General features: G+C 31.4%; 1 protein-coding gene across 4 annotated transcripts in view; it reads left to right on the top strand.

Moving 5' to 3' along the window:
- The first annotated feature begins 64 nt into the window (after nt 1-64).
- Nucleotides 65-13993, top strand: part of tbc1d9 (TBC1 domain family, member 9 (with GRAM domain)) — a 111736-nt gene continuing 97807 nt past the window's right edge. The window contains exons 1-2 of one of the 4 annotated variants that reach the window (XM_062032880.1): nt 65-640; nt 13008-13134. In XM_062032880.1, the coding sequence (XP_061888864.1) occupies nt 13014-13134 (121 nt within the window). In that variant the 5' untranslated portion in view covers nt 65-640; nt 13008-13013. Of the gene's footprint in view, nt 641-12594; nt 13135-13993 lie in introns of those variants that run through there. The other 3 variants (XM_062032881.1, XM_062032882.1, XR_009823804.1) reach the window with 3 other exon arrangements.

Raw genomic sequence — 13993 nt, 5'->3', positions numbered from 1 at the left:
AAAAACGATACCGATAATTTCCGATATTACATTTTAACGCATATATCGTCCGATAATATCGGCAGGCCGATATTATCGGACATCTCTATAAATAACCCAAAAATGTATATTTTGTTGTTTTCTTACTGTACCGAAAATGAACCGAACCGTGACCTCTAAACCGAGGTACGTACCGAACCTAATTTTTGTGTACCGTCACACCCCTAGTAAAAAGTAATAAAACATGTGTGTCTCATGCAAAATAGGCCACAAATCTGGAAGTATTGTTCAAACAGGAATTAGAAAAATGACTGTCGGCGCCACCTAAAGGGATACTACAAACCTCGCATTTTTGTTGGTTTTGAGCGGCGATGCAATCAATGCAGGCCCGTTGCCTTGATAATCAATCCGACACAGGTGTGCTCGCTGCACACCAGACGCCAGCAGAAATAGTTTTCAACCGCTCCGTATTAAACCTGAGTTTGGAAAATGAAAAGAAAGTACAGAGCGTTCAAGTGAAGCTGTTTTGGTTTTGTTTTATTGATTTGGGTTTGAGCCAACAGTTTTGACGCATGTATCTGCTTTGAGTTTGTTGGTTTACCTTGACATAGCATACGCTCACCCACTACTACCTGGCCATCTTCAAGCAAAACCACAACAAGTAAGTGATTGAGAATTCCCTCCTTTTGAGCTTGTATTTGTTTGAAAGCCGAGACAACAATGACACTCACTGTAAAAATGTACCAATATTTCACAACATTGAACGTTATTTTTCACATTAAAATACCGTAATCAAAATTGACTGCAAGATTACAACAAATAACTAATGACGATACCCTTCTATTTCACAGTGAAATACTGTAATAGTCAATATCACTACAAATGACTGTAGATTCAAACCCATTTGATCACGTTGCACACTAAGTGGCGTTAAACCCGAGAGAGCAATGTGAAGTTACAGCACATGACCGTCATTTTATTGTAATCGACTGAAGTTGCAGCATTTTGCTGTAAAGATATATTTCACAGTATGTGACAGGAAATGTCAATTATTAGCCAGTAATTTGCTGTGGATTTCCGATGAAACTTGGGAGTGTGGAAAGCATTCTGCTATGTTAGATTTTTGAAAATAAAATCCGGTTTTAACAAAAAATGTACACTGACAAAAACATTTCCTATTAATGAGGTTGAAATATATTTAATTTGTCTTATTGCCCCCATCCAGACATAGTTTCAGGATATTTGTTGTCATTTGAAGGTGCTGTTGTTGAGTACAGTCCGCTCTTGTACATATTTATTAACACTGTATGTAGCATCAACTAGGAATATTTCAAAGATCACAAACACACAACTTTGTTATTATTAATGCACACCAGATATTGTTAATGTTGCTTATTTGCTCACTTTTTATAACGTGGCCTCCTATTATATACCCTTACGTGTATATTGATGATGTTGCATTGTATATTCCCATTAATTAAAATGGATAAAAAGTGTGTGACTGTTGACTTCACATGATTACACTTTTGTTCATATATACAACATGTATATATAAATGTAAATGTATTTGTATCTAAATGTAAATACATGTAACTTATTTTATATATTTATATATATATATATTTATATATATATTGTGTGTATATATATATGTATATATATATATATATATACACACAGTATATATATATATATATATATATATATATATATATATATATATATATACAGTGTTTCCCACACATTCATTTATTTGTGGCGGTCCGCCACGAAAGAATTACGTCCACCACAAATAAAAAATAATTAATTAATTTGTATTTATTTATTTTTGTCCTGTCCAGCTTCTCAGGCAAATCATATAGTAGATGTAGATGCCCATATAGGCTGTTCAGATTTACTTTACAAAAGAGAAGTGTAGGATACTTCTCTTGTTGCCTTATTTGTATTTGACCACTATTGTTTTCTGTTTATTTGTTACTGACTGTGGCAGGACACCTCTGCCTCTGTTTCACTTTATGTTGCTGGTAAATAATATGGTTGTGGTACTAGGCTAAAGTTAAATTATTTAGTATGCACTAATTAAAGGGGCAGAGCTTTAAGAGACATTTTAGCTTTTATATTTTATAAGATATATTTTTTGTAAGAACCACAATTAATAAATATATTTCAGTGAATAACTTATTGTTCAAATCTGTATATAAATATGTACATAAAGTGTTGTAATTATATTGTAAAATGGATGGATGGATGGACGTTTAAAACAAAACTGTTATTATTAATTAGTAAGTATACATTTTTTGAGCCTTTTTAGAGAAAATCATATCATTGTAGTAAATAATGCAAATTACTCGATGATGACATGTTGACCACGCTCATAGCCACGCCCCCACCACCACAGGTATCTTGGCAGTTTATGGGAAACTGATATATATACACATAAGTCCATGTTTTAGTTATCTTTACCTAATTTTAGACTATGTATTTATTCTTATATATATATATATATATATATATATATATATATATATATATATATATATATATACTGTGTGTGTATATATATATATATATATATATATATATATATATATATATATATATATATTATCTTTACCTAATTTTAGACTATGTATTTATTCTTTTATATATCTACATATATATATATATATATATATATATATATATATGTATATATATATATATATAATTATATTTTTTTTGTTTTGCTTTTAATCAAAAGCAGTGAATAGCAAAGACAATACAGCCTTTGGTAGTTAACAACTAAAATGTCGTGCAGCTGCTGGCTTCTCTCATGCATGTCAATACACAAGTGGAAGAAAGCACAGCTAAGTAGGCTAGAAAGTAGCTTGTCGCCTATATATTATTCAAGTATAATAATATAAAGCTTGTTATATGGCCAACTATCAGCTAAGAACCCACAGAGGGCGCTGTCTCGCAAATTCCCTCACTTTCCAACAGGAACATGCTTTAGCGACACGCGTTTCCTCGTGTGTAAAAGTACATTTAGGATGTTTTTAATAAGTGAGGCATACTATTGTTCAGTTGTTTTGCCTTATTTGTTGCACCTTGTATGAATTGCCTTGACAACATCCAATTGTGCCTTGTCTGAATCATGATATAACTACTATATATATATATACATATATATATATATATACACACACACACACACACTATATATATATATTATATGAACGGGACAAGCGGTAGAAAATGGATATATATATACACATTTTTTAATTTTTTAATTTATCTCCTTCATTGACGTGCATGTTTGATCGATAGACAATTAAACCTCAGCAACTAAACACACATTTGCACATCAATGCCTGAGAAGGAGCAGGATGAAGAAAAATCTTATATTTTCCTGCCCCCTTCAACATAATATGTAGTCTTATTCAATGGATATCATACAAACCAAACAAATATATCCAAATATAATGAAAACAAAAAAAACACAACAAGTGCAAAACTTCATGAAGTACAAACAGAACAAAAAAAGTAATATACACCTCACGGGATGATACAAAACCAGACAAAAAAAACAAGTAAATTAATAAATATAAAGCAAAATGTAAACACTTACGGCTGTCCATATGATCTTATTGTTCTGTCTTTATATTTTTTTTTCAATTGAAATATATTTCTAGTCTTTTATCTCATTGTAAAGAGAATCCCACAGTTGAACCCCCACCACTGATATACACATTTGTTTCCAAGTTGTCCTTGAATACTGATGTTGGAAATGACCTTTTCTTCTATGCTCTTCATTCTCAGAAGTGATGACAAACATTTTTTGTAAATTTGCTGGTAATGTTTTACTTTTAACCTTAAACATGACATATATTGTCTGTAACTTTACTAGCTCCTGTAGTTTCAATAAACCAGAATTAATAAATATGTTAGTGTCTTCTAAGTAATCTACTTGATGAATAATCCTTATAGCTCTTTTCTGTAGTTGATACATGATACTGTATATGTATACATTTTTATGTATACACACATATATATGTATACATACATACTTATATACACATATATGTGTATACATACATATATACACATATATGTGTATACATACATATATACACATTTTTATGTATACATACATATATATATGTATACATACATATATACACATATATATGTATACATACATACTTATATACACATATATATGTGTATACATACATATATACACATATATATGTGTATATATATACACATATGTGTATACATACATATATACACATATATATGTATACATACATACATATATACACATATATATGTGTATATATATACACATATATGTGTATACATACATATATACACATATATATGTATACATACATATATACACATTGTACAGCCCTTTGAGACACCTGTGATTTAGGGCTATATAAATAAACATTGATTGATTGATTGATTGATATGTATACATACATATATACACATATATATGTATAAATACATACTTATATACACATATATATGTGTATACATACATACTTATATACACATATATATATGTGTATACATACATATATACACATAAATATGTGTGTATATATATATGTATACACATATATATATGTGTATACATCCATATATATGTGTATACATACATATATACACATATATATGTGTATACATACATATATACACATATATGTGTATATATACACATATATGTGTATATATACACATATATATGTGTATATATACACATATATATGTGTATATATACACATATATGTGTATATATACACATATATGTGTATACATACATATATACACATATATATGTGTATACATACATATATACACATATATGTGTATATATACACATATGTGTATACATACATATATACACATGTGTGTATACACATATGCGTGTATACACACATATATACATATTTGTGTTTACTGTATATTTGTGTGTAAATGTGTATATATATGTGTGTGTGTGTGTGTGTAAATGTGTGATGTATATATATATATGTGTATACATACATATATACACATATATGTGTATACATACATATATACACATATGTGTATACATACATATATACACATATGTGTATACATACATATGTACACAAATGTGTATACATACATATATACACAAATGTGTATACATACATATATACACAAATGTGTATACATACATATATACACATATGTGTATATATGTATGTATACACAAATGTGTATACATACATATATACACATATGTGTATACATACATATATACACAAATGTGTATATATACACATATGTGTATATATGTATGTATACACAAATGTGTATGCATACATATATACACATGTGTATACATACATATATACACAAATGTGTATACATACATATATACACATATGTGTATACATACATATGTGTATACTGTATATATGTGTGTAAATGTGTATATATATATATGTGTGTGTGTGTAAATGTGTGATATATATATATATATATATATTATATATATATATATATATGAGAAGCAAAGTGATCTTTGGGTAGAATTTAGCTCTAAAAAGGGTATTTCGACATGTAAACAGTACTGTAGATACTTGATTTTAATATATGTAATGCTCATAAGGGTATTCTAGTCAAATATGCAGAGATGAGATGTGTCAATATCAAAATATTACCTAAAATAATTTTTTTGCAGCAGCGAAATGGTCGTTTGGGTAGTTTTTAGCTTTGTAAAGGGTATTTCAACAAGTAAACAGTACAGTAGGTAATTGATTTTGATATATGTAATGCTCATAAGGGTATTCTAGTAAAATATGCGTGCGTAAATATCAAAATATTACATTCAATCACTTTTTGTCAGGCAAAATTACATTTAATGAACATTTTACATAAATGAATACATCCAAACAATTTATAAATATTTATGATGTGCATGAATAAAAAGTTACAATTGTATGTATCTTCCAAACAAGAAAGAGGTTTTATCACATCAACATGGGACTAACAACACTCCTTTAAATCTCATTAATACCACAGAAAAGACAAGCTGTCATTTTCCGGACACGATGAAGACTTAAATCATGTCCAACACGGAGCGTTACAATAGGCAGTTTGGTTGACTATTTGAAAAATAAGTTATAAATAAATCATAACTTTCTGACTGTAAGTCATTCTAAACTCTAACCATAATTAATGCAGTAAAACCTCAGCAAATTAACTGTTGATGCAGTCATACAGTTGGCCAGCAGGGGGTGCTACTGCTTTAATTAACCAGTAGTCACACATGTTCTTGACAAATAAATGGCTTATACTAGTTTATTGTAGACAACAAACTCCTGTATTTATCATGTGTGTGAAATGTTATTGCTGTCATTTATGATGTACTTTAGTAAGTGTGTGCCATGGCCGTCACCACAAATTATTTAAAATATTTTGTGGAACATTTGTCATTGATATGTATCATCTTTTAGCATCCCAGTGGTCATTCCCAGTGCCTGAAACCTCTCAGATGAGCCAGCTGACTTTCTCCGGTCAAAAATTAAATGTCAATAAGTTGACTTTGGCATATCAAAAGTGACATTTTTTTCTCTTCAGATATGTTTTTTTTCATCTTTGATTCATGTGGCGGCGGAAAGAAAAAGTGAATTAGAGCAGTGTGATGACGGAGTAAGTGACTTCTCTGCATTGTTTACAAAAGTCTTGATGCTGTCACAGGGGAGGTTAATGATGTCAAAAAAGAAATACAATTATTCTTGCTGTTTGATTGAGAAAGACATTTTCATTTTTGTGGATGTGACTTGACTGAAAGTGGAAGTGGACTGTCAATGTGAGAAACACTGTTGAGAGAATGTCACTTACATTTTACATGAATTTTTTTTGTTTTTTATACTCTTTACTGGAGATCCCGTTAAGATTTTTTTTTGCTGTTTTTTTTACTATTTGTTTTGTTTTTTGTGCTATGTCTCTTTTTTTTTTTTAAAATCCTGTTTTGTTGTATTACTATTAGTTTTATACTATTCTTACATCCCATTAAGATGTATTTTTTTTAACTTAAATTTGTTTTTAGTTGTTTACTTTTTTGTACTATCAGGTCCCCCCACATTCCAGTTTTGTTCCTCTCTATTTAAAAAAAAAAATTAGGATTTTTTTTAACATTTAAAAAATTGTGTTTTTTTATTTTTTTGTACTATCGCGTCCCCCCCCCCCACATTCCACTTTTGTTCCTCACTCTATTTGTTTTTATAATGTATACTATTCTTGCATCCCATTAGGATTTGTTTATAACTTTTTTTTTAATGTTATTTGTTTTGGTTTCTATACTATTTATTTGTTTTTATACAATTTTTATATTCCATTAGGATTTTTTAAATTTATGTTATGTTCAATTTATTTTCCATTTTTCTATATTTTTACACGTTAGATATATTTTTATACGATTCTTACATCTCATCAATAACTTTTGTAGCTTTTTTTTTTTAACTTTTGAATTTTAGTTTTTTTACTTTTACTTTAATCGTTTTCCATCCCCTTTTATCATTTATCAAAATAAAATAAACACAATTTTAAACATTTTACTCTTTTCGTTTAAAAAAAAAATTATTTTTATTAGGGATGTCCAATAAATGCGTTAAAATGTAATATCGGAAATTATTGGTATCGGTTTTTTATTATCTGTATCGTTTTTTTGTTTATTTTTTTAAAATTATTAAATCAACATAAAAAACACAAGATACACTTACAATTAGTGCACCAACCCAAAAAACCTCCCTCCCCCCCATTTCTTTCCGTTATCAATATTCTGCTTCCTACATTATATATCAATATATATCAATACAGTCTGCAAGGGATACAGTCCGTAAGCACACATGATTGTGCGTGCTGCTGCTCCACTAATAGTACTAACCTTTAACAGTTAATTTTACTCATTTTCATTCATTACTAGTTTCTATGTAACTGTTTTTATATTGTTGTACTTTCTTTTTTATTCAAGAAAATGTTTTTAATTTAGTTATCTTATTTTATTATTTTTTTTAAAAAGTACCTTATCTTCACCATACCTGGTTGTCCAAATTAGGCATAATAATGTGTTAATTCCACGACTGCATATATCGGTTGATATCGGTATCGGTTGATATCGGTATCGGTAATTAAAGAGTTGGACAATATCGGATATCGGCAAAAAGCCATTATCGGACATCCCTAATTTTTATTCTTACATCCCATTAAAAACGTTTTCAGCCTTTAATTTTACCGTTGGATTTTTTTTTTTTTAATCACAAGACTTTTTAATGTCATTTTTTTTGGTCATTTTCTTAACAGCAGTTTAATGTTTTTTTTTTACCATTTTCTACTGCTAGTGTAAACAAATAAATTGAGATCAGTAGGTCGTGAGTTCAAACCCCGGCCGAGTCATACCAAAGACTATAAAAATGGGAGCCATTACCTCCCTGCTTGACACTCAGCATTGGAATTGGGGGTTAAATCACCAAAAATGATTCCCGGGCGTGGCCACCGCTGCTGCTCACTACTCCCCTCACGTCTCAGGGGGGGGGAGTGATCAACGGTGATGGGTCAAATGCAGAGAATAATTTCGCCACACCTAGTGTGTGTGTGACAATCATCGGCACTTTAACTTAACATTTACATACCAGGGCAATACTGTCACCTAGTGGAGTTATATAGGTACTGTTGGAACTAAGTAATGTTCTGTCGGTATAATTAGTGCTTTTACATTAGCATCTGCTTAATTCCATTTCTGGTTCTAAGGCTAACATCACATTTTCTCTGACATCACCAAAAAAAAAAAATGTTTTCATAATTTGACGTAACGATAATTTAAAATTTACTTTGACATTATTTCTGTTCAACATTGTGTGTGCGACTTTGGAGGCTCAGACGCTTTGTTTTGAAAGTTCAAAAAAAGCAAGAGTGCAAACTGGAAAGTCGCCCCACTCACTGTACACGTGGAGAGGAAAACCACACAACATTTTTCTTTTTTTTTTCTTTCTCAACCTTGACAATAAATGATGCGTAGGTGTCGAGTGTTTTGTGCTTCACGCTTGGAGAAAGTTTTATCGGCCTGGACCTGAAACCTCAAACAAACTCCCCTGCAGAAGTTCACCTTCCATTTCCTGTTTTTTTAAAGAGCAGTGATGTCATTACTTTGTTCATTATGAATAGCACCATTTTTATTTTATTATTTTTTTTCATAAAGATATACAATCATGTGTGCTTACGGACTGTATCCCTGCAGACTGTATTGATTTATATTGGTATATAATATATATATTGTGTTTTTTATGTTGATTTAATTAAAAAAAACCATATATATATATATATATTTTTTAAATTTCTTGTGTGGCCTGGTACCAATCGGTGGTTGGGACCACTGTCTTATAGTATATGCAAGCCCAGGTCAAAGGTCATTTCAGTGCACGCCCATGACCATGGGTACAGTAGATCCCCGCATATTTATTTTCTCTGCTTGTCCGAGTATGCTTGTAATTATTTCTTCAGGTCTTTAAAAACTGCATTAGAAATGTACTTAATAAGCGTGAAAGACTGTAATATTTAAATATTTTTTTTTTAAGCTTTTTTCACCGAGTACCACGTGTGAAAAACTAGTCTCTCCATATACCACCGTGACATTAACATACAGTAGCGCATTAGGCCTAAGTATTCATTAAAAACAAGGCAGAGGTTTTATTCAACTAGTATATTTAATATTTTTTAGCCACTGTAACACACAGCTTGAACAGTAACACTGTGTTTGAACACAGGAAAATAAAACACTGTACTTTAACCAAGTGATTCTTTGGCGTACCCCTGGATGGAGCCCGTGTAACATCACTGGTTTAGATGATGAAATATAGGAGCTTTTTTTAAAGGTAGGTGTGTCCGTTACTCGCAGAGTGTCAAAATTCCCAATTGTAGCCACTAGGGACAGTAGTGTTTAAAAAAAATAAAAAAATCAATATTAATTTCGTAATTGGATCCCTGCTCTGTATTACATATAAAAAACAACATTATCTCCATTCCATGCTCTGTGTGTATCTTACATTATAGTTTATCCAATTATTTGTACCTCGGTAGTATCGTCCAATAATGCCTCCCATGGTGCATTGCAGCTGTGTCTTAGGACACATAAGCATACATTCCTCTATTCTGTATTATATATAAACAGTACATGCTGATGTCTGATACTTTTTGTGTGGATAATGACTAATATTTTCTACAGCAATCTCTTGTACAAATATATTTATAAATAAAAGACACCTGGGGCTCTCTGCAGTTAAGTGTTTTCATTGTTCTATATATTTCTATTTTTTCTACTTATATGTATACATACTGTATGTGTGTGTGTATATATATATGTATATGTGTGTATGTATATACATGTGTATATATGTACATGTGTATATATGTGTATTAATGTGTGTATATATTTACGTGTATATATGCATGTGTATATACATGTGTATATGTGTGTGTGTATATATACTGTATGTGTATTTGTATATAATTGTATATATTTATGTGTGACGTGTATATAAATACGTGTGTATATATGTATGTATGTGTATATATATATGTATATGTGTTTGTATATGTATATATGTAAATGTGTGTACATGTGTATATACTGTACGTGTGTGTACATCAATATGTATATATGTGTGCATATATGTATGTGTATATATGTATGCATTTACAGTATGTATATATACTGTACTGTATGTAAAAAGTGTATATATTTATACGTGTGTATATATGTGTGTACACATGTATGTGTACACATATATATATGTATATATATGTCTATAGCTTATTATATATATGTCTATATCTTATTATATATGTATGTGTATATATATATATATATGTATGTGTATATATATATATATATACACATATATATATATATATACACATATATATATATATATATATATACACATATATATACATATAAGCTATAGACATATATATGTATATGTCTAGAGCGTTATTTATATATATATATTAGGGATGTCCGATAATATCGGCCTGACGATATTATCGGCCGATAAATGCGTTAAAATGTAATATCGGAAATTATCGGTATCGTTTTTTTTTAATTATCTGTATCTGTTGTTTTTTTATTTTTTTTTATTTTTATTAAATCAACATAAAAAACACAAGATACACTTACAATTAGTGCACCAACCCAAAAAACCTCCCTCCCCCCATTTCTTTCTGTTATCAATATTCTGGTTCCTACATTATATATCAATATATATCAATACAGTCTGCAAGGGATACAGTCCGTAAGCACACATGATTGTGCGTGCTGCTGCTCCACTAATAGTACTAACCTTTAACAGTTAATTTTACTCATTTTCATTCATTACTAGTTTCTATGTAACTGTTTTTATATTGTTTTACTTTCTTTTTTATTCAAGAAAATGTTTTTAATTTAGTTATCTTATTATATATATAGTTTTTAAAAGTACCTTATCTTCACCATACATGGTTGTCCAAATTAGGCATAAGAATGTGTTAATTCCACGACTGTATATATCGGTTGATATCGGTATCGGTTGATATCGGTATCGGTAATTAAAGAGTTGGACAATATCGGCATATCGGATATCGGCAAAAAGCCATTATCGGACATCCCTAATATATATATATATATATATATATATATATATATATATATATATATATATATATATATATATATATATATATATATATATATATATATATATATATATATATATATATATATATATCTATCTATCTATCCATCCATTTCCTACCGCTTATCCCTTTCAGGGTTGCGGGGGGTGCTGGAGCCTATCTCAGCTACAATCGGGCGGAAGGCGGCGTACACCCTGGACAAGTCGCCACCTCATCACAGGGCCAACACAGATACACTTATATATATATATATATATATATATATATATATATATATATATATATATATATATATATATATATATATATATATATATATATATATATATATATGTCTACATATGTCTATATATGTATATATATATATATGTATATGTATATATATACATATATAACCTATATATATTTATAATAAGCTATAGCTATATATGATTTGCTATGATGTGCTGTGATGTTTTTAGGTGTTTAATTTTCTACCCTGCATTTTACTTTTTTCTGTGCCAAAACTGCAATTTTTGTCTTGACTTCCACTCTGAGGCCGGTGACGTCACTACTGTACTTTCCAGCGTCGTAAGGAAGGATGGAGGAGGTCAGCAGTGGGCGATACTCTAAACATTTTGTACCGACCCTGATAACCAAGTAATCCCAGTTCCAGTTGTACCGATACTGAACACGTCCACTTAATTGTTTGTGACCAAAACAGTAAACACATCAACTCGAGAAAACTGAACAAAGCGACAAAAATACGCCACGTTATTAGCTTTGCATAACTGCAATGCAGAAATGTAACAAAATAAACACAGAGGACTGGAAGTATCGACCGTACCGTGCTTGTGTCGACGTTCGGATGGCCCCGCCCACCCCCCTCGGAGGAACAGAAGGACGGTATCCGGTCGGCGTCAGTATCAGACGTCCGCACATCTTGACAGGATGACGTCTTGAAAACGTCTCTTTTGTTCATTCGGAGGGGCAAAAAAACAAACATTTATTATTATATTAGTAGATTATTTTTTTGGGCGGGAGTATATCGCGTTTAGTCTTCGCTGCGTGACGTCAGGAGAATTAGACGCACCTGCTCCGGAGCGTCCACAAACAACACGCCTCGTCGACACCGAAGCCAGCAGGGACAAACATTTTGGGCGGAAAATAGCTTTTATTTTATTTTCAAAGGAAGAATTTAATTGATAGTCGCTGTGTTTTTATTCGGACTTCGACGCCAGCTAGCCGCTTCTGTTTATGTTTAGCTAGCTAGCTTCTAGGCGCCACAGCATCATAACAACAACAATAATAATAATAATAATAGAAGAATTGTGGTCCATGTCGCCCTAAACAAGACAGCCATGTGGGTCAGTCCCGAAGAGGTGCTGCTGGCCGGCGCCTTGTGGATGACGGAGAGAGCCAATCCTTACTTCATCCTGCAGAAGAGGAAAGGCCATGGCGGCGCAGGAGGAGGACTAGCTGGTGAGTGTCTTCTTGCACGTCTTTATTTCTGCCACTTTACCACCAAATAATACACATATACACCACCGTTCAAAAGTTTGGGGTAACCCAAACAATTTTGTGGAATAGTCTTAATTTCTAAGAACAAGAATAGGCTGTCGAGTTTCAGATGAAAGTTCTCTTTTTCTGGCCATTTTGAGCGTTTAATTGACCCCACAAATGTGATGCTCCAGAAACTCAATCTGCTCAAAGGAAGGTCAGTTTTGTAGCTTCTGTAACGAGCTAAAGTGTTTTGAAATGTGTGAACATGATTGCACAAGGGTTTTCTAATCATCAATTAGCCTTCTGAGCCAATGAGTAAACACATTGTACCATTAGAACACTGGAGTGATAGTTGCTGGAAATGGGCCTCTATACACCTATGTAGATATTGCACCAAAAAAACAGACATTTGCAGCTAGAATACCGTATTTCCTTGAATTGGCGCCGGGAATATAGTATTCGCCTGCCTAGAATTACAGCCGGGTCAAACTCGGTTCGCAAAATAATTAGCGCATGCTTGGCACTTCCGCCGGGTCAAATATGAGTCATTAAATGACTCCCGCCTCCAGGTGGTAGAGGGCGCTAGTGATCCTTCTTGCGACTACCAGTACTGCAGGAGACAGGTACTGCAGAAGAAGACAACAAGCAGCAAGCATGCAGCAATTGTTTGCTTGCACTTTTAACATGGAGGATTACATATCTAAAATAAAACCGTTTTCTAAACTGGACTTTCAATCGAAGCAGGAGGTAATAATTAAAGGAATATCTCCAGAGACTTTTAAAATTGAAGAAAGATGAGAAAGACTGCCTTTGATCAGAAGCAGCTGCACATGGACCC

Source organism: Entelurus aequoreus, linkage group LG22 (assembly GCF_033978785.1).
Source record: "Entelurus aequoreus isolate RoL-2023_Sb linkage group LG22, RoL_Eaeq_v1.1, whole genome shotgun sequence".
NCBI classification, from domain to species: Eukaryota; Metazoa; Chordata; class Actinopteri; order Syngnathiformes; family Syngnathidae; genus Entelurus; species Entelurus aequoreus.
Note: the sequence above shows the minus strand (reverse complement) of the source record. Positions and strands in the feature narration are given on the sequence as shown.